This window comes from Podarcis cretensis (genome assembly GCF_951804945.1).
Source record: "Podarcis cretensis genome assembly, chromosome: 4".
NCBI classification, from domain to species: Eukaryota; Metazoa; Chordata; class Lepidosauria; order Squamata; family Lacertidae; genus Podarcis; species Podarcis cretensis.
The window spans coordinates 65134963-65157379 of record NC_137173.1 but is presented as its reverse complement, the minus strand read 5'-3'; the positions used below and the strand labels follow the sequence as shown (position 1 = coordinate 65157379).

The 22417-nt window shown below is 41.6% G+C and overlaps 1 protein-coding gene across 4 annotated transcripts in view; it reads left to right on the top strand.

The window, feature by feature from the left end:
• The window catches only part of LOC307213992 (uncharacterized protein), a 31122-nt gene extending 9534 nt beyond the window's left edge, over window positions 1-21588 (top strand). The window contains exons 4-5 of one of the 4 annotated variants that reach the window (XR_013837795.1): window positions 18317-18578; window positions 21381-21588. Coding sequence is in view for 3 of the 4 variants with exons in the window: in XM_079972326.1 (XP_079828452.1) it covers window positions 9513-9585; window positions 21381-21412 (105 nt within the window). In the remaining variant the exon portion in view is untranslated. Of the gene's footprint in view, window positions 1-5403; window positions 5672-9512; window positions 9586-18316; window positions 18579-21380 lie in introns of those variants that run through there. The other 3 variants (XM_079972326.1, XM_079972328.1, XM_079972327.1) reach the window with 3 other exon arrangements.
• The last annotated feature ends 829 nt before the right edge of the window (window positions 21589-22417 follow it).

The following is a 22417-nucleotide window of genomic DNA, read 5'->3' as shown; positions in this document are numbered from 1 at the left end:
GGAAGCACAATCTACTGTCATATTCTCAATCAAGCCACCCCACTGAAAATAATACAAGCAAAGCTGAGGAAAAAGTGCTTGCATATTTTCCTTTCACTTCAGTTAGGCCTGTGTAGGACACCTTCCCAGAGGTTTATGGTCCTTTGGCGTCAAAAAGGTCACTAATTTAGGCCTAGTTGACAAAATTGAGAGGTTTTACTTGTAGTAACCTGGCTACACCAATTGAACTCAACCCAGGGAGCCTTGAAGCTCCTTGGCTAGGGAGCACTCGCCAGTGGTGACTGGTGATATTTTGCCGCAAAATTCCTACCCTGCAGTGCTAAGGCTTTAAATAGTCTTGCTGTACCATCAATTTGAACACTAATTCCTTGAACTTGTCAGAATGCTTTCTATGGAATGTTTTCTTGTGGGAAATGTAGCCATCCCAGGAAAATATCATCCTTGAAAGGTGGCGAGATCCCATTGCCTAGATCAGTTCAACTGGCCTTGTGCATGGAAGAGCCAGTGCTGCCAGTCTCACAGGTACCACCTTGCTGCCTTGTTTACATTTGTCTCAGGGCAGCACAAACCTCAAGGGAGCAACAGCTGCTGTGTGCAAGGGGAAAGGCATGGTCTGAGGTCAAGCTTGAGGGCTGCCCTAGCGTAAAATTGATGACTGCCTGCAGCTGAGCTATGATTCTACTGCTACTGCGGTAAGCCATGCTGGTCTCATTAAAAACAATGGCTTGTATCCAACATTAGTCATACACAAAGAAGAACCACTGAAAATTAAAGATGTGACTAGTTTAGGTCCTATAATGTGGGTGGGTCTTCTGTGAGTAGAACTGTTGGGCACAATCCAATGGGTTTAATTATTTTTTTTTTAAATAGTTTTTATTCAATTTTCCATATATTTTTTAACAAATAGGACAAAACAACAAAAAACAATAAAATGCAACATGTATAATTTCCTGCTCTTAATTTCATATTTCTTACTCTCCCGACTTCCTCGTACCTCCCCTTTCTGCATTCTCATGTCAAATTAATTAATTAACAAATACTTTCAAATTTATTATTTTCTTCCACTTAATCATAATCGCTGTTAACCCCTATTTTTCTTATTCAACATCAATCTAGCATTCACTAATTTTAGAGTATTTCTTTAAATAGTCTTTAAATTTTTTCCAATCTTCTTCCGCCGTTGCTCTTCCCTGGTCTCGGATTCTGCTCGTCATCTCTGCCAGGCCCATGTAGTCAATCACTTTCATCTGCCACTCTTCCACGGTGGGTAGATCTTGTGTCTTCCAGTACTTTGCTATAAGAATTCTTGCTGCTGTTGTAGCATACATAAAAAAAGTTCTATCCTTCTTTACAACCACTTGGCCGACCATGCCCAGGAGAAAGGCCTCTGGTTTCTTAGGAAAAGTGTACCTAAGTACCTTTTTCAGTTCATTATAGATCAGTTCCCAGAAAGCCTTAATCCTTGGGCATGTCCACCAAAGGTGAAAGAATGTTCCTTCTCTTTCTTTACATTTCCAACATTTGTTCTCGGGCGAATGATAGATTTTCGTAAGCTTGGGTTTAATTAATCTCTACTATGTGTTGAGTTCAGCAGTGACCAGCAAAATGGTTCACTAGCAAAATTGCCAGTCGCTACTGTGAAGGGTGGTGCTGTGGTCTAAACCACTGAGTTCCTTGGGCTTGCCGATCAGAAGGTTGGCGGTTCAAATCCCTGAGATGGGGTGAGCTCCCATTGCTCGGTCCTTGCTCCTGCCAACCTAGCAGTTCGAAAGCACGTTAAAGTGCAAGTAGATAAATAGGTACCGCTCAGGCGGGAAGGTAAACGGCGTTTCTGTGTGCTGCTCCGGTTCGCCAGAAGCAGCTTAGTCATGCTGGCCACATGACCCGGAAGCTGTACGCCGGCTCCCTCGGCCAATAAAGCGAGATGAGCGCCACAACCCCAGAATCGTCCATGACTGGACCTAACAGTCAGGGGTCCCTTTACCTTTATCTTTACTATGAAGCAACCAAGGACAGAAGGGAACACCAACTCACTCCTTCATACAAGTACAAGGGTGCTGACTGGATAGCTCCCCTGGCTCAGGCACAGGCTGTTAACATCCACGGGGGCAACTATCCAGTCAACAAGTAGGCAGCTGTATGCAGTGCCTCTAGCCTCTAGGGCTACCTCCCAATATGTGAAGAAATTACCCTCCCTCTTGAGAGAACGCTCTGGCAGGCCACCTCAGCAGTAACCACCAGCTGGAATGTGACTATTGTCTTTTCTCGGTACAATTAAAATTCCTGACATGCTTCTGTAGGTGTGCTGCGAGTTAATTATATTCAAACCTAAATGCAACTGAGACAGAGTAGGGTTCTCTCACCACCGCCCCTGCCACACACACATCAATAAAAATTTAATGTTTGAGAGTTAATTCATAGGTAACATGGATTTCACTGAGGGCTCAGGTCTGTCTGATCCATTCACCCGTGGAATAAAAGCATTTAGAAGTAACAGGGGTGATGCTGTTGTTAGCAGCCAATATGTTCATTGCTGTGCAGTTTTAACAAAATCACCTTACCCTGAATAAGACTGATGAGTAATTTGGGATGGCTCTGCACCTAAAGAGGCATTACATGGTTTTATATTTGCTTAGTCATTTTGCCCTTCATTTCTCATTTAAGGACTTGCTTTAGTCTCTTGTAAAACCAGGAAGGAAAATGTATGAAGAGAAGCTGACACATTCTACAATGCTTGTGTTTTTCTAAACTGCTAGAAAAGCAGCGCTCAAACCAGGTCATTCTGAATAGTCATTTAAAATATTACAACCTTGATCACCAACAGCAGAGTTGGGTAACCTGTGCCTTTTCAAATGATGGACTGCAATAGCCTTTTCCAGCCTATTGCCCTCAGACACTGCTGAACTCCAGCTCCCATTAGCCCAAGCTGGTAATGCAAAGGGTAAGTGATGATAGGATTGGAGTCCAATAATATCTGAAAGCCACCAGGTTGAGAAAGGCTGAACTGCAGCTCCTCTCCCAAGTAGATTTTGTGGTGACAAGCAGCACATGTATACTCCTGCCAGGCAGCAGATCCACTACGCCTAGAGAGAATCCTGGGTTCTCAGCACCCTTAACAAACTACATTTCCCAGGATTCATTGGGGAAGCCATGACTCTTAAAGTGGTAAAAGGATGCTTTATAAATGTATGGTGTAGATGTGACCCAAGAGTAAGAGGAAGTAGAACTCACACTTCCTCTCCTCATCACTTGTTCAGAACAGGCTGGCCCAATCATTAGGCAGAGTGAGATAGCCATCTTTAGCATCTGTTTTGGGGTGTTATGAAAGGGCAGCAAATTATTAGTTATTTAATTTGCCATTTTTGTCTTTTACTCCCAGAGAAAGATTTTCTGTCTGAGGTGCCATCATAGCCAGGCACACTTAAATACCATGCACCTTGGCTTGAGGAAGGGGAACACCATGTGTGGCTCCACCTCAAACAGCAACATTTCTTAGGAGCAAGCAATGGTATTCTCAACGACACCCTCTTGTCACCTTCATTAAAATTAAAAAGGCTCTAGGGGCTTATTTTAGAGATCACAATGGTCACACAGAGCACAGAATATTTAGCTGTAGCAAAAAGAAAAGTAAAAAGTAATAATTTATCAGAAGACAACTGACTGGTGTTCAATAGAAGGCTTTGCATATTCAGGTCTGAGATATTTATTCATGAATTCTAGATGAATTGTTGTGCTACCGAAAAGCGCTTTCTGTCATTTAACAGAGCCTCCGTAATCTTATCACTCATTCTTTCAAAGTCAGAAATCCTGATGTTTATTTATTTTAGTGGGGGTTTTCTTTTTCTTTTTTCAAACTTATTTATGTAATAAGTTCGCCAGACATAAAATGAAAAGAGCACTTAACGCAAAAGGTCAGAAATTACACCGGGAGACAGAATTCAGTACATAACAACATAACGGCACCTAAGCAATCACCGTAGCCAACTTGTTTATAATTAGACTTTGCATTTAAGCAAACAGAAATGGTTTTTTAATTTAGTAGTCTTTCCATGTGATGTTTAGTATCTCATAATGTCATTTTTTAAATGTGGTTTATAAAATCAAATCACTATTATTGAGAGGGTTGGGGGTTTTTTCAGTAAGCAAACTTATTTTTTATTTATTGCAAGCAGCCCTTGTTGTGAGTACAAAGACGTTCATCTTTCAGTTCTTCACAGTCTTAAGGATGATCTCTGATGGCTCTTTAATTAGTGTGCTCTTTTGATGCACAGGTGTGAGAGATTGTAATGGCACTAATGTGTTTTTGTCATAGTCTAGAACAGAGCTAGCCCAAGGCCTTTTGCTGTCTGAGGCAGGCACTGGCAAACTCCGCCCTCCAGATGTTTTGGGACTACAACTCCTATCATCCCTGACCACTGGTCCTGTTAGCTAGGGATGATGGAAGTTGTAGGCCAAAAACATCTGGAGGGCCAAGTTTGCCTATTCCTGGTCTGAGGTGAAGGACAATGCAACAAACCCACATGCACACTTACTATGAGCAGAAGTTGAACAGGCTAACTGGCAAACTTATTTCAAATGCAGCTGTCAGCACACTATACTTTCAAAGCACATTTCACCCCTCAAAGTTCTCTGGTCACTGTCATTTATTAAGTGCTGCAGAGAATTGTAACTCCATGAGTGTGGCTCTCTATAGAGCAGGTTGCATGGCACATCAAGTTGTCCAACACCTCACTTCTGCTGCTCCCCATCTCCCAGTATCTGCTGCTGAAAAGTAGGGCCATCACACAGATACAGGATTTTCATGGTGGTTTATCATAGCAGACATTCTTGCTACAGATGCCCAAGCTTCACAAATCATAGTATGATGACCACATGGGTAAAAAAATTGGGTAGAACTGCCAGCTAGATTTTTGGCATCTTGGTATACTATAAACAGAGCTGGCCCAGCTAGTAGGCAGAGTGGGGATGCACCCAAAATTGACACCAGTGGCAGCGCCGAATGCAGCAGAGCAGGTGGGGGCAGGAGCAGGTAGGTGGGGGCAACAGCAATGGCAGTAGAAGGACCAAGCAACACTTCCCGTTTTGCCTCAAGCGGTGAACTGTAATGTGCTGCCCCTGACTATACAATATTGATTCTGCATACTGATGAAGTACTTAAGGTTAAGTCTCACTTCTTGTTCACGCTGCCTGCTATGCCCTGGTGTCGGAATTCTGCAGATCAATGAAACTGTGATGTGCCAAGTTACAGCAGATAAGCTAGATGTTTAACATCACATCAAAGTTAGTCCCCCTCCCCCTTCCAATTTCCTTCTGTCGCTGCAGTTGTTTACATTAGAAATATTTTGCTGAAATTGGATTTTTATGAGAAATCTTACTGTGCTACTAATCTTTCATTGCTATCAGATTGGTTTCATGGACATTTCATGGGCATCCAGTGAGTCACACTCTTTACTAGACAGCCGGCCATCTCCATATCATTGCTGGGTTTGATTTAAGGTATAGTTCCATGCAGAACATATTGCAGAAGTCAAATGGTGAGGTGATAAAAAGTATGAATGATGACAGCAATCCTGCATCCTAAAGTACGATCTGCAGTCTCTGTGCCAGGAAAAGAAACGCCTTGTCGGACACAAATGAAATGCACTTCCTCGTATCTCAAGTGACTAAGGAGGCCCAGCTTCCTGAGACTGTCCAGAAGTTGCAAACCTATGATATTTTCTTCCATAAACCCTGTAATTTCAAAAATAATATGAACTCGCAACTGAAAAAGTTGCCACACGTACACTAAAGAGTGAAACTTCCTTTCTTTTTTCTCTTCTTTGGTGCCAATGACATAATATTGTAATTAGGCCCTGCTCCAATTCCATACCCAGTTGAACTCTTGTAAGATTATGAACACAAAACAAGTCTAGATTTCAAAGCCACATTTTAGCCACAAACATACTGCACATATTGGCACAGTTTGCCACACAAAATGCTATGCCAAACCATGACTTAGAAGAAATGAGTGGGCTCCTGAAGAGGAGGCTGTGGGTCTTTTGCTCCATCCCTGTCATTCTGCTGCTATGCTGAGGTAATCCATCCACTTGGTGTGAAAATAAAGAAGGTAAACAATGGAATGGTGCTGTCCAACTGGAAAAAGAAAGGAGTGAGAAACCTGAATGGTTTGGGTTCAGTTCCTGCTTACAAGACAAAAAGTTCAGTTGGGAACTCTGTCCCAGCTATGTCTCTGTCCTAACAACTGCCACACAGTTCCTTTGTGGTTTTCTTACACCATTCTAATTCAACATTGGGCAAACAAGGCAGTCATTTTATAACAGGAACTAGTCAGAACCCTTGTTCAGTCTGACAATCAACAGTTGTATCAATTATCCCTGTCATTTATTCATCTCCAGCTATGAATGATTAAAGACAGAACAATATTCCAGAGCCAAAATAATGCATGACTAAAACTGTGAATATAAATAAGTAAAACCTATTCATCTCTTCATGAACACAAATCTCTCAGAGAGGACTACAAATTAAAAGGATGTCCTTGAATGTCAAAATGTGTGTGCTTATTTCAGAGTTAAATAAAAGAACAAGAGCGCATAGAATTAACTTGGTTCTTGGGGCATCATTTCACTTTTTAACTTACACTGCTGTAATCCCAGTAGAGCTGGTGGGGCTCTCCCATCTGCTTCAGTGGTCAGTGAGTGCCATACTAAGTCACTATTCAAACATTTAATTAAATTCATTTTACAGGCATGGGCAAACTCGGCCCTCCAGATGTTTTTGGCCTACAACTCCCATGATCCCTAGCTAACAGGACCAATGATCAGGGATCATGGGAGTTGTAGTCCCAAAACATGTGGAGGGCCAAGTTTGCCTATGCCTGATTTAGCATTTCCTATTTTGAGGGTATCTGAGGTGGAATAAAAACAAGACAGTAACACTTCCAAGTACCATCTGCACCTACTTTACTAATATCTTGCACCGATCATAGTAACAGATGAAGCTGCCTTATAGCAACTCAGACCATCTGGCTCAGTACTGTTAACACTGACTGACAGCAGCTCTCCAGTTTTGAGAGATGAGCCTTTCCTAGCCTTCATGGCTGTGTGGGGGTTTGAACCCTCGTCTCCCAGGTCCTAGTTCAACACACTCTAACCACTACACCACACTGACCCTCTCTAAACATTTCTGCAAGCAATTTCTGTAGTATTATGCAACTTTTGAAGGATCATTGTGTTTCGGTTCACGTATTGGTTCAAGGAGTGTGAATTAGTTAGTTCCTCATTAAAATGCAAGCAAAATTGAATTTCTCCCCATCCCTAGATTGAACCTGAGACTTTCTGCATGCAAAGCACACACTCAACCAGTTCTTCCCCTAGGATGGCACAGGGAAATTGGGAAGAGGCAGCCAAGGAGCTAGACACAGTTAAAACCTCTTCCCAAGCCAGAGTTATTGCAGCAGACAATTGCGCCTAGCCTTCAATTCACACCACCTCAGTTCCTGAACAGGGAGTTGTAATAAAAGGCATTTTTCTCTTTTCTGGACAAGAAAAGTCACAGCTATCGCATTTATTGTGCTTTCACAAGGGGCAAATGAAAGCTTTCCATCACAGTGATTCAATTTCAGAACAAACACTTTCTATTCTTTGACAGTGTTTCTTAACCCTTTCTTGGGTTTTCAGATCTAAGGAGAGATCAGTAAAGGTAAGCAACAAGTCATCCGTCACATATAAATACAGAGACAGAACACAAACAAAACAAGAGCTCTGTTGTACTCAAGTCCTTCCTGAAGGCTTCCCATAGAGAGCAGGGTGTTGGGCTCATATACCTGTAAGCTATAGCAGATCACAGCAATGTTTACATGTGTGTAAGCATAAAAGCTGTAGTACACAGTAAAATCACAGTATGAAATGGGCATCACTTTTAATGTATTTTTAATTTTTTGTTGGAAGCTGCCCAGAGTGGCTAAGGAAACCCAGCCAGATGGGAGGGGTATAAATAATAAATTCATTATTATTATTATTATTATTATTATTATTATTATTATTACCGGTATTCCCCTATGCAAGTACTAGTGGTACCACATGGAAGTATCCCCACAGGTCTCAGTATATTTCTCCACCACCAATATGGCAGGTGCATGTGAAAGGAATGTACTAGGAGACTGGCTAGGTCTATACACAGCCCCTTCTACTTTATTATGACCTCCACCTTAGTGGTGTTCAAGCCATTCAAGAACCTGATGAAAGACATGCAAAGTCCTCTCATTCCCCATAATGGCGTGGTGTGCAGCTTGCTGTAGTACAGAGGTACCTCGGGTTGCAGACGCTTCAGGTTACAGACTCCACTAACCCAGAAATAGTACCTCAGGTTAAAAACTTTGCTTCAGGATGAGAACAGAAACCGTGCAGTGGCGGCAGGAGGCCCCATTAGCTAAGGTGGTACCTCAGGTTAAGAACAGTTTCAGGTTAAGAACGGACCTCTGGAAGGAATTAAGTTCTTAACCCAAGGTACCACTGTAGAGGGAAAGATGAGAACTGTTGAGTCTGGTAGGGATGCCTTTGTTTACAGGCCCTGTACCTTTATGCGGGAAAAGATGAAGCTCAAAGCAGTAGTGGACAGCATGTTTGAGCACCACCACTCCCCTGACCTCTAGTCAATTGCATCGCTGCTACTTACCGGGAGCTAGAGAAGGATAGTGTGAGCAGCAGCAAGGTCAGCATGGTGCAAACACACTGGAGAAGCCAATCTGGTGCAGTTGCACCATGCCAACCACACTGCTACCTCCCCTCTCTTTACCTCTCAGTAAGCAGCAGAGACATGACTGATCCAAGGGTCAAGTGAATGGCAACATCCTACCATGTCGTCTGCTGCTAGTTCAATGTGTTTCTTTTTTAACTTCCTCTCAAATACACACATAGCTATGTGTCCTTCAGACTCATTGTTTAACAGCTAAAGTCTAGCTTGGTGTACTGTAACTGGTATGAGGCCCAATCATAGGCTCCAGATCCTAGGGGCCGAGGCACTGTCTCCCTCCCCCCATGTTTTTTCAGGGGGGGTGGGCCTTCTCAATGTTAACAATGTTCATAGGCTCCAGTCCCTGGCTCCTCCCAATATCATGCGTGTCTGACGTCAGGGCATCATGTCAGGAGCCCTCAATCATCTTGAGAAGATGGCACCTCCAGCCCCAATCTGCTAAGGTTGCTGGGCTTTCACCTAGAAATGCTGTTTTCCTATTAATGCAGCCAAATCACATAAATGCTAAATTAGGATAAATAAAGCGTTGCACTTTTTCAAAATGTAATATAAAAGCAAATGGACTTCTATAAAGACGAGACAGGAGGAATTAACCTTATAGAACTTGGTAATTTGCTATTTGAATACATTGTTTCAGTCCAAAGATGAAATACACTCACATTTGGGGGTGGAAAGGAGAGCCCTGTTTTTATTCAGAACCAAAGGAAGCAGTTTTATACTGAGTCAGGCCATTCGTGAGCTGAGTTTCAATCCTGTTCCAGGTCAGCAGTATGTGCAGAGGGTGGAGAACAATAGCCCAAGAGCATCATCCTGGAGCAATTTGGTTCCAAAATTGTGGGTAACATGCATTGAATAGCTGGATTGGGCTACTGAATTGCAGGACACAGGATCCACAGGTGCAGGGACAGATCTGATGTAAAGAGATGTTGTGCTAACAGACTACAAGTACAGCCTTAAATTCTCAAATCACAGTTCACAAACTGATGGGAGAAGGGAGCTTTAAAAAGGAAATGCTCTCTCTTAGAGCCTTGTGCTGTCAAGCCACTGAGTGGCCTTGAGCTGTCTCCTTCACTGGTCTTTGGTGATGTAAGAAGAAGTTCAGACTGACCACTAGAAAGCTCTGAAATTATGGGATGAAATTATGAGATTCAGCTACATGTTCTCCTATCTCAAGAAAATCCATATATTGTTTTCCTTCAGACTGAGTTTCAGGGAGATGAATAAATGGTGGGGCCTCAAGGCTTCCTCTACCTTGAGATCACTGTAAGCTGGATCTCACCCCAGATCAAAAACCAAATACATCTACAATAAAATACCTGCATTTTCAAGGCTGATACTAAATTACATAAAATCTCCACAGAGAGAGGTGTAATCTGTTGCATTCAAAATGGTGCTTCACCTTCACAGAACTTGTGGGAACAAAGGTATATAACTTTTTATTGAGGAAAATGCTATAAATGACATAAAAACAGAATCCGTGATATTTATAACTTCACATTTTCAAAAAGTTTATTATTATTACATTTATATCCCACCATTCCTTCAAGGTGGCATAGATGGTTCTCCCTCTCTACATTTTCTCACAACAGCCCTGAGAGGTAAGTTAGGCTGAGAGACAGTGACTGGCCAAAGTCACCCAGTGAACTTAATAGTTAAGTTAGGATTTGAAGTCTGGTCTTCCTAAGGTACTAGTCCAAGAAGACAATTGACTGAATATTCTACCTTTTAAATAAAAAATAATATAAGCTAGCTAGTAACAGAAAAAAGTGTTATCAATTTTAAATTAACTGCAGCCCATGGTATTTTGTTAAAAATATTGGTAGATGACGGAGTAGTTTAATACCACATACATGTGACATTAATATGAATGCCAATGTAACGTCCTCCAATTTCTGCTATTCTAATGGTTTTATTTATTAATTTTTAAAAATATTCCTGTCCTGCTTTTTTCATTAAGTGAACTCAAGAAGGCTTGAGTTACAAAACATGACCTTACAGTAACTTAAAACTCAGCAGCTTAAAACAGCATAAAACAAACTGTACAAGGAACAGGATTATTATTATTTTAAAAAATATATATTACCACATTAATTAAATTGCACCTAGAAAAACAGCACAAGCTTGTGTTAAGCCTACAATGTTGCCCCTAGTAGCCTTAGTTTCTAAATTCTTATTTCATAAAAGTTTCCTTCCTGACAGACTTCAGGAATACATAACGTGGCTTAACCCTGTCAGCTCTTGAAAAAGAAAAAGAAAACCATACAGCATTTCTATAATAATATTTTCTACACATGCCAACACATAGAGAGCACAGTTGCCCTAAATGTTTCACATGTATAGAGGACACCTGCCAGTGCAGAAACCACTTCTAATAAGTTGTAAAGTAATGCAGCAAATATTTCAGAACCTCTGCCCTTTCCCAAAAGTATCGGAAAAACATGTTAGATAATGTTAGGCTGAGTAGACAACACATTGCCTCCCTCCATCCAACTCTCTCTCACTCTTGCATGCTCTGTTTGCTTCTCATAGTGGTGCAGTATCTTTCCAAATAAAGGAGCTGTTTCCATGACACTAAACCCTTAATTTGTAGCAGCATATAAACAGGCTGGTAGAAGAACAATGTGCCTCTGCATTGTTAATCCACCTCCTCTTCCTTACATTGAGCTTTGGGCAGACAGAGAAAACCTTCACAAAAATCAAATGTGAAAAATTGCTCCTCATAACTAGAACGCGTCACCATCTTGACTTTTGTTTCCTTATTACATCGCTGGACATGTTTGATATGTCTTAGCTACAGGAAACAGGATCATTGCAATTAATTAAACCAGCTTCTGTATATGCCTTTAAAACAACAACATTTTTTCAGTCAAATTAGTCCCTCTGGTTTAAGCAATTTGTTCTTTATTAGACATAAGCTTGTTTCATTCTCTACTCTGCTCTTTCTTTGCAATCTCTTCTGAAGGTGCCAGTTTTTTTAATTTCTAGCACACACAAAGAGAATACAAAACAATAAGTCCTAAGACATAATTGTTTAGGTTTCCCTCCCTTCCCTGCCCCTCCCCCCGCTACAAAAAAAGTAATTAAAAGTCCCTCTCTGGATGGCAGCTGCAGTTACGGTTTCATCTGAAAGGTCTGGTGGCTATCAAGGAAATGGCCTTACTAATTCTTATGTGGATCACACATTAAACCCATCCTGTCAAAGCGATCATGTTAGTTTTAAATCCCATTCTCCTTTAAGTAAAGCTCATCGCAATATAATTATTTTTAGCAAAAGATATGCTCCATATTTTCTTTTAAGATAGTGCTATAAATGAAGATTAAGAAGCGACGAAAGGGAAAGCCGAGGATAGGGACTGGATCGCCTGCACACGCCGGCTGCTTGCTCTCAAATAACTACAGAGACAAATGAATACGGCTCTCAGAGGCATCACGCAGCAGCAGTCAAATATTATTCATGTCCTTAGCTTCATTAGCAAGCCCAAGACGCCTACACTACAGACGCCCACACATCCACCCAGTAAACTGCTAGAGAGGAGCGGGGAGGGGAAGAATTATTTCCAGACTACATTGCCCTAAATTGTTTGGTGCAACAGAGATGCTTGAACACAGGCTGTACAAGCTCTGGAGCCTTCCTGTTCACGTCCCTGAAAATAACATTAGATATATATAGTCGATCTATTCTGAGCATCGCAGATTATGATTCACAGAGGGATTAAATTTCATACCATGTACGGGGCATTTAGAAAATGAAAGTGGCCTTTTCCCCCTCCTCGGTGTTACTGTGTGTTAGCTGCTTAACAGGTAACTAGTTTACGAGGGGGTGTGAATTCTTGAAGGCACAGAGGGATGACATAACTGTTGGAAACCACCATATGTGAACGTAAAGGGCAAGCTTAGAGAGAGTTTATCTGGGTCTTGAGGGCAGTTATTCAGCATTTACGTGTATAAGCCAAACAGAATTGGTACATAGCCTGAAAAAAATGTTTTGGTCTACACTGAAGGTACGTGATTTTTTAAAAGTGTGTGTGCACAGGTATAAAAGCACACACACACTGATGATTTGTGCATTATGGCAACTGGGCCACAGTACTCCCCCACCCCCAAAAAATCTCAAATCTCAAATTTTTGATTTGTTTTGAAGAAAGTTCTGCAAGTAAAGTTGTAATTAAACTTATGGGCCTTGACAATGTTTTATTTCCAAAAATGGGTAAGTCCACATGTATCCAGTCATATAAAACACTGCAATATTAATATGTGCGATAGCAGCATGTTCTGAGAACCAGGCAGAAAGCCCTGTAGATTCTTAGGGCAACTTCAGACAACCATTTACCAGAGACTGACTAACACAGTACCGAGCAGGCAGCTACATGGGAAGCCAGCATCCACTCACACGTGTAGGAGAATTGCAGCTGTTTATTTAGATTTCTGATCACATGTGGAAACTGTAGGCAGGTGGCACAAATGACTGGCTTTTCCATGTGTTTGTTACTTCATCACCAATATATTACCACCTGATAATGACTACATTAAAAGCCTATTTATCCCAATGCTCATTTTTAATTTTCCATATCCTAAGGCTGATGACATAAAATTGTTATGCCAAAAAACAAACAAAAAAAACCCCTACCTCAGTAGCAATTTACTGACCCCAAACAAACTGGCTGGAGATGTTTTACATGTAATGGGATACTCTCCCATTGGAGGTGGGAGGAAGATGGCTCATGACCCCTGAACAACTTAGGCCCAGGTACTGAGATCATCTGCAGGAGTGTCATTGGTTATATTCCAAGTTGGACCAGCTTGGAGTGGCTGTTATCTATAATGGAAAAAAACTTTAAAGCTTGAAAGGCAGTCCTCTGACCATCTCATAAAAGTATTTGAGTGTATATACTTTTTTTAAAAAGGTCCCCACCTGTGAAATTGCTCCAGACTGTTCTATCCCTCCCTCCCTCATAGCTGAGCACTTGTCAGGCAGGCAAGAGGCCCAGTGCGCACTGCATTTGAAGAGATAGTTGATGTGAGAGAGCTTCCATGGGGCACATTAGCTGTTTTCTGGAATGTGACTAATCCAGCATGTTGCCATGGCAATTTTGGGGCAATCACAGTTTCCCTTCCTGTCTGGGGTATCAAAATGAATCTCAAAGCCAGTGTGGTGCAGCTGTTACCATGTTAGACGGAGACCGGGGAGACCCAAATTCAAATCTCCATTCAGCCATGAAGCTCAATGGGTGACCTTGGGCCAGTCACTGTTTCTCAGCCTAACCTGCCTCACAAGCTTGTTGTCCCAATGCAAGGAGGGTAGGAAAACCATTTATGCCCCCCTTGAGCTCCTTGGAGGAAATACAAAATATAAATGGAACAACTAAATAATAAAAAAGAGAAGCTATAGGCAGGGATGCTGTTACTAGGGTAAATGAAATGCATTCTAGGCACAAGAATCCGTGTTTTATTTAGTTAAAGAATTTTGAGCAGTACAGTGGTACCTCAGGTTAAGTACTTAATTCACTCCAGAGGTCCATACTTAACCTGAAACTGTTCTTAACCTGAGGTACCACTTTAGCTAATGGGGCCTCCTGCTGCTGCCGCGCCACTGGAGCACGATTTCTGTTCTCATCCTGAAGCAAAGTACTTAATCCGAGGTAATATTTCTGGGTTAGCGGAGTCTGTAACCTGAAGCGTATGTAACCTGAGGTACCACTGTACAAAAAAGCCCTCTGTAAAAAAGCCCACTGTACAAAAAAGCCCTTGAAGAGCATACCAATCACAGTAAAGTAGACCCTGCAGGGTTGTTTATGGAAGGCCCTGCATATGTGTATAACCTATATCTACCAGGAGCAGCATAAATCGCTAGGGATTGAGGAAAAATTCTATTCCATTCTCATTTACAGGTGAACGTCTCACTTTCTAAAACAACAAGAACTGGAATGCAGCCATCCTTTGAAATTCACACTTCTCTGAATTTTGCAGCGCAGTCCTCAAGCCAGGAATTTGTACAAAAATGCATATACTAGGGTAGTGTAGGCATGCATGGCATACACCACATAGGGAAAAAATGCATTGTATTAGGGGGCAATGCTCTGGAAAAAAATGTAAATATTTGGCAAAACTGCAAACAAAAATGCTGATGAATTTGCCTTAAAACTTTTTATAACAAAATAAATCACAGCCTGATATATGGAAATGTGGAAAACTGAACTTAAGGTTGAAAATGTGAGAAACTGAGAGAAACCAAAATTGACCTATTTGCCTATCCCTATAAATAACAGTGAGGGGTACATCTCTTAAGAATAATAATAGTAAATTTTATTTATATCCTGCTCTCCCCAGCCAAAGCCGGGCTCAAGAAGGGTAGGAAGTGGGGGTGTTGGATATCCAGCGAACAGGTTGCAGAAAGAAAACAGTAATAGGGTCATTAAATGTCTTCCACACCTGCCTCTCAGTGACAACAGCCCATGTATGTTGAGTGATAACTGAGAGGATGGTGTCAAAGAAAGTGAATTAACTTAGTCAGTGTCCTCATCTTGGCTTCCTTTCTTGCTCATGAATGGAACCCCTGAGTCCCATTTTCTGCAAACAAAGTGCAGTGTAACATGCCAAGTCAGCTACATTGGAACAAGTGTCTTTCTCCATTCTCGACCTACAGTTCAAACAGCGGTTGCTCAGTTTTTCAATGACAACACACGTGTATTTACTTTTGTTTATAGAGACTGTGGTCTTTTGCCCAAGGTTGTGGATTACTTCTCTGGAAAGCAGCTGTGACAAAGAAAGCCAGACACAGTATTAAAGGGAGTGGGAATTGGACTGTGGCGGATGCTAGATTAAGAATAATCACTGTCAATTATCCTCAAAATGAGATAATCAATTTCCTGTACACAAGGGAGAAACAAGTGAAAAGAGATCAAAATGGGAAGAGTTCCCTCCTGTGTGAAAAATGCTTCAGCAGCAAAGTTTGCAGTGACAAGAAGATGGGCACCAGGAGGGCCTCATGCCAAAGAACAGCTTCTGATTTTAGTGGCTGAAGCCACATACTCTGTATTTGCACATTGAATCAATGCCTGACAGTGTTAGATACTGAGATATGAAAGCTAGGAGCTAAAAGGCACCTTAAACCTAGGTTATGGGCATAACAACGTAATGTCTAGGTGCACTTTTTTATAACAAAAGTACAAAGCTGAAAATGAAAGAACTGCTGCCAAAATATTATGTTAATTTTTCACTTGGTCTAGTCCTTTCTCTGCCCACCCCCCTAATATTCTTAAGAGAGACTCTTCTCCAGTCTTCAGAGAGTAGCTGGAAGTGGGGAGGCGGAAAAGGGTCCTCCTTTCCTTCCACTATGCAGTTTTAAATCTGCACCCAGAGCTCAGAAACTTCTTGCGCTAATGAAATTCCCTGTCGCAAAATGCGCCTAGAACAATGGGAGTTTCAAACACTGATGCCTGAAATGCAGACTTCACTTTCCCATGGGATTCAATTCATTCAAACTTCCTGTATTGGGCATATCATTATAATTCAAAGCCACGCATTAAAATAATAATGATACATGATATCCAACTAACTCATACAGTACACGTAAGTCAAACACTGCATATCACCTCATAATAACAATAACAATGATGATGATGATAGCTTTTCTCTTAGTGACATACTTTTAACTTCAAAGAAATGTTTTGTGATATTTATTAATAGCCATCATGATTAATAAATATATTAGCGACCTTTCCATAAAACACCACACTCAAAGCAACTTACAGAGATACAGAAAAAGAAGAGCAATATTCTTTAAAACCAAGAGTGAATATGATTCCACTGGTGTAAATAAAACTCAGCAAGACATGCTGGAATGTTGATCAAAAAGCCACACTTCCATCACACAGGTAAGTAAAAGGTAAAAGACCCCTGGATGGTTAAGTCCAGTCAAAGGCAACTATGAGGTTACTGCGCTCATCTCACTTTCAGGCTGAGGGAGGTAGTGTTTGTCCACAGACAGCTTTCCGGGTCATGTGGCCAGCATGACTAAACCGCTTCTGGTGCAACGGGACACCATGACAGAAACCAGAGCGCACAGAAACACCGTTTACCTTCCCACTGCAGCAGTACCTATTTATCTACTTGCACTGGTGTGCTTTGAACTGCTAGGTTGGCAGGAGCTGGGACAGAGCAAGCCAAGAGGCTCAGTGGTTTAGACCATAGCACCACCCGCATTCCTTCACACAACAGGTATTGCATTAGAAAATGAGACAGAAGTGCTAGCATTATAATCTGGAAAACTAATGCAATATTCCCCATATCTTAATGTACCCCAAGTCTCTTCACAGCCTGAGATCTGTCTGCCTCGGAAATCTGTTTTGTCTGGATGATTTATTGCATGATTGTTTCAGGTTTTTGGGAAACAGATGTAACATCTCAAGTGTACAAAATGCTTTACAATCCTTTCTGACATCCACCATTTAAAGCAAATGGTTTTCAGTAAGTTGAAGAACTGCAGTGAGGTCCAGTGATGTTGTCCTAAGCTTCCTAAGAAAACTCCAAGATGAGCAAGAATTTGTCCCCAGAAGTCCAAGATCCAAAGCCCAAACTTCTAGTGACAAGGCTTCACTGGCTTTTACAAATGACACAAAAAGTTGTACGTAACACAAATTATTTCAATGCAGTTGTTTTGCATAGCACTGTTCAGAGATGCTGATAACTTCTATTTTGGTTTAACCAACCTCATGGGAATAAAATTGAATAACCCTCTACGTACAAAACCAGGAGCTGCTTAAAGAAAAAAGCTGGGCATAGATATTACATATGTAAAGAAATAAATATCAGATGTGGCCTTTGACTGTTCAGACTAAAAATAAAGCCTTCCTTATCAATCTTTTTTTCTTTAATTTTGGAAACAAAAAAATCTGTGACCCTTTCTACTTTTCCTTCTGTGGAGGGGGGGAGCAGGAATAAGATAAATGTCAACTGAATTTGTAAAGAGTGATGGTATTTCATTTATATCATTCATCCTGGTGGACCTTTTCTGTTGCTACAGACTGATGGCTCCATTAACTCTACAAAATTCCCCAGGAACAGTTTCCTCCACAGCAGTAACACATCTGGTAGAGAGAAAGCAATGGGAAATTGTTTTTTCTCCCCAAGCTCTGTGTCACTGGCACCTGTCTTTCCCTTACAATATTGTTTCTTTAGCGCCCTCCCTACCATGACAAGTCACTAACAACTGTGGCTGGTAGGAGGGAAGGAAGATGAACAAAGAACCAATGACTGAAAAACATTGGAGGTTATTAGTTTAGACAAGTAAGGAGAAGACATGATAGAGGTGTATAAAATCATCCATAATGTAATTTTAAAGATTTGTTTTAAATTAATGTTTTAAGCTATAAAATGTTAAATAATTTAAAATAAGAACTCAATAGGTACACTTTCGGATATTTCACGAAAATGTTTTATTCTCAGGCAGCTGTACTTGAAAGTTAACAGAAGAGAATAACTATACCCTTTGCTGCTGAGTCTGCAGTAAAATATCAATTGTTTGCTTTCTGCATTCCAATATACTGTTAACCTTTTCTGGATTCAGGAGTATCAGTATCAGAATTACCGATACCAGAATATATGGTTATTAACATTGAAGAGACAATGGAGTGTGCCTCCGAGGGTCAAGTTAAACTGCTGCGTCAGCAGCACCAAAGTGACCCCTCTGGGGTGCAAGCTTGGGTAGTGTGTATGGAGGTCCTGAGATACCCGAACAACAAGATGTCCCCTCTCAGCTTCGCTGATGTGGTCCAAAGGAAAGCAGAGCAATACATTTGGCACAAGCTTGGCTGCAGGAGTTGCCAGAAGTAGGTATACAAATTTCAGTCCAGATTTGTGTAGGATTTATTCCTTAGCTATTTCTTCCCTTGAAGATATCCCACAAGGCAGCAGAGGTTTAGAATCAGAGTTTTCCTTCTCCTAGATGGGTTACCTCCCCTGGTTAACCCCATCTGCCCCTCACTTCCCTCTACAACACATGCAGAAACCACCTTCTTGACCATTGGACCCACCATTGATCCCGTCTGCTCAGTCTGCCAGAGCCTGTCCTCACATACAAGGGAAACCCGTAAGTCACTGAGGGTTGGAAACTTTTTGGATAGCCTCACCAGGTTTAGCCGGCCAGTTGAAGTTGTTCCCAGGGTGTGGCTGCTGTCGCATACAGACAACTTCTAGGAGCCACAGGTGAGAGCTGAGTGCAGGGTGGGGACCAAAGGTGGACAGACTACCCCAGAAGGGCACAACATGCCCCCCACCAGAGGTACTACCCCTCCACATACACCCTATTACACTGAATATATCTTTATAATTATCATTCAAAATCAGTATGTAGTTTTGGGACTGCTTTTAATTATTTTAATTTCTTTTAATTCTTCCCTTGAATAGGCAAGGGCATCAGTTTTGCTGCCAATATATTTGGTAAAGAAATAATGCCTATGTTTTGACAAAGTGCAGCTTCCTGTTCACATCATGCCTCACATATTATATATATTTTAAAACAAGTTTCCAGTGCTCATGGTAAGTTTAAAACACCTTAAATTTAAAACAAATCTAATTACTTTTTTTTTTTAATGTACAAACTTTCTTTACCCCATCCATCATTAATTTGAAGGTGCCTAGATCTGTCTACCCTGAAAACCCATAATATAAAGCAGAAGATTTTCTTAGCGGTAATGCCAAAGATTCTTATATGTGCAAATCATGTGCACAGAACTCAATCAGCAGCATAAGGAGGATGCTGAACATCCACCCACCCCACCATCTGCTTTTCTAGCAAAACTATTTCTCAATACCCTGACATTTTTTGGAGTACTGATTCAATTTTTTCACATTTAGGAATGAAACCCAAATCAGTATAAATATCAGCCCTTTGCCATTTACGACCCACAAATATAAGCCACAAACCACATATGGCAGTTTACCAGTGGCTCAATGACCCTTGTGTTTTTGCAGCCTGCTAAAAGGATCAGGGTTATGAAACACCCAGCAAGCCACAACTGAGGGCAGATGGGTTGCGTTCAGTGGTGGGCCACATTTGTGCAGGACCAAACCATAATGGAATGTAAATTACTCACTGTCTACAAATGAAATAAAGAGCCTGTGATATATAAAGCAAATGAAATTTAAAGTGTGTGACTGTTGAGGAAAAAAAGACATGGGACTCCAGAGCTTCTCCATATTCTCTGCTAAAAGACCAGCTCCCATCAGGCTGCTCCCTCAACATCCACAAGCAGCCATTCCAGCAGGCAATATTATTATTATTATTAATTACATTTATATCCCACCTTTCCTCCAAGGACCTCAAAGTAGAATGCATGGTTCTCCCATTTCCCCGTTTTATCTTCACAACAATCCTGTCAGATAGGTCAGGCTGAGAGACAGTATTCTGGCTGAGTGGGGATTTGAAGCCTGGTCTCCCAGGTCTTAATCCAACACCCTAACCACTATTCCACACATAGGAGTGGTGTCTAACCATATACATGAAGCCAAGCCAAGCCAAAGATTGTGAAGTAGTTAAACCCAACCCATGTTGGTGCCACTAGACCCAAGCAGATGTCTAGTTAAGCATCACACTGAGAGGTGCTCAAACTGTTTGGATCCTTGGGTGGCAATCACAAGGACTCACATCTGAATTCATAATGCTCATTCATGGTGAACATTCACAATGTACGAGTTAGGTCTTAGTTTGATTGTCCAAACCAGGGATGGGGAACTTTCTCCCCTCCAGATGACACTGGACTACAACTCCCATCAGCCCCAAGCAGCCTGGCCAATGGTTTGGAATAGGGGGAGTTGTGGTCTAACAACAACTGCAGGGGGACAGGTTATTCATTCCTGGCATAAACAAACTCAATGTCTTCTCCCAGCATTTAAAAAGAACATTATCTGTTTTAAGATATCACTGCCAAGCCTGCACTAATACTCAACACTAGCCAAGCAAAAAGCCTCCTGAACAAGGAGATCTGTGTGTAGAAATAGACTTTTGACTACAGAACGACAAACAGCAGCACTATAGCAACCTCTGTAGAAGTTCCTATGCGAACAGAATTTCAATTCAGCTCTGTCTCCCAGGGATGATGCCATTCCAGTCACATTTTTTTCTAGCGGGCTTTGTTTCAAAGAGAAAGTAATTGTTATTTGGATGCTAAAGGAAGATGCAGGGTATTCAAGTAAAACAGGAATTTTGCAAGTGTCATCTTAGGTGGCTGGTGGGGGTGGGGGAGGAATAGACAAAAGAGCAAAGGATAAAGTTATTTGCAGCTCTGTCTTTAAAACGGCTGGTCACATAACCCATTAAATATTTCCAGTCATAGAAAAGGTTATTGAATGAAAAGAAGGGTAAATGAACTTGATGTGGAAATGCTAGCAGGTAGCTATATTGCTACAGAGAATTCTCTGGAAAGATTTTTCAGTGCAAGTCTGATACTAGAAATGGTAATTTGATAAGCAAGGGCTATGTTTTTCCTCCATTCCCCCTTTTGCTATTATATCAATCTCTGTTACAAGGATGCACCTTAAAAAGAAAACAAATTACATTATGTATTTTCTGGCTTGTATAACCTTGAAAAGTATGTCACCTTTTCTTTCTTTTCTTTTCTCATTCTTTCCAGATCACCGAGATATAACGCCAGTGTACCAATGAAAGCATGCAAGAGATTAGACTGATACAGAACATTGGCGAAACACATTGCGTGACCTTTTCTTTCACAACAGAACAGGTTTGCGACCTCATCTGAATGAGACTCAAGGACAGTCCAAATGTCAACAGGGAAGCAAAAGGGTTTAGAAATAAATAAAGAAATAAAAATTTTCTGAACTGTAACGTTTGAACTGTTCTGAGCAACTAATGGGTAACGCCAATATTGGCATGTAGGTTTTGGACAAAAGAATAATGTGTCTTCAAATGCAGGTTTTAGTGCCTTCTGCTTGGCTCTCTCTCTTGTTTGCTCTTGGGCCCCTGGACTGACTTGCTTGGTGGCAGTAGAACTCCAAGCAGCAACATTTTAATTCCTTGCAGTGCCCCAGAGAGAAACTATGTTAGGAAATTAAAATGGCAACTAGATCGAGGTTCCAGATACTGCTCAGACTTCTGGGATAAAAAGGGGTGGTGAAATTAAAAATGTGTCATTGGCTAGTCCTGTGCAAAGGCCCTGGCAATTGCCCAAATAAGCCAGGTGCTGAGGCCAGGCCTGTTGGGATGGCAGGCCTTAGATATATGATGCTTCTTGCTGTCACTTCTGCATCAGAGCCTGACCTTAGATGTCATAGTTTCTTCGTTTTCAACTATTTGAGCTCACCATGCTATCTTCTGCTATTAGGTCTACTTATTGCCTTAAAAGGTAAAGGTAAAGGTACCCCTGCCCGTACGGGCCAGTCTTGACAGACTCTGGGGTTGTGCGCCCATCTCACTCAAGAGGCCGAGGGCCAGCGCTGTCCGGAGACACTTCCGGGTCACGTGGCCAGCGTGACATTGCTGCTCTGGCGAGCCAGAGCCGCACACGGAAACGCCGTTTACCTTCCCGCTGGTAAGCGGTCCCTATTTATCTACTTGCACCCGGAGGTGCTTTCGAACTGCTAGGTTGGCAGGCGCTGGGACCGAGCAGCGGGAGCGCACCCCGCCGCAGGGATTCGAACCGCCGACCTTTCG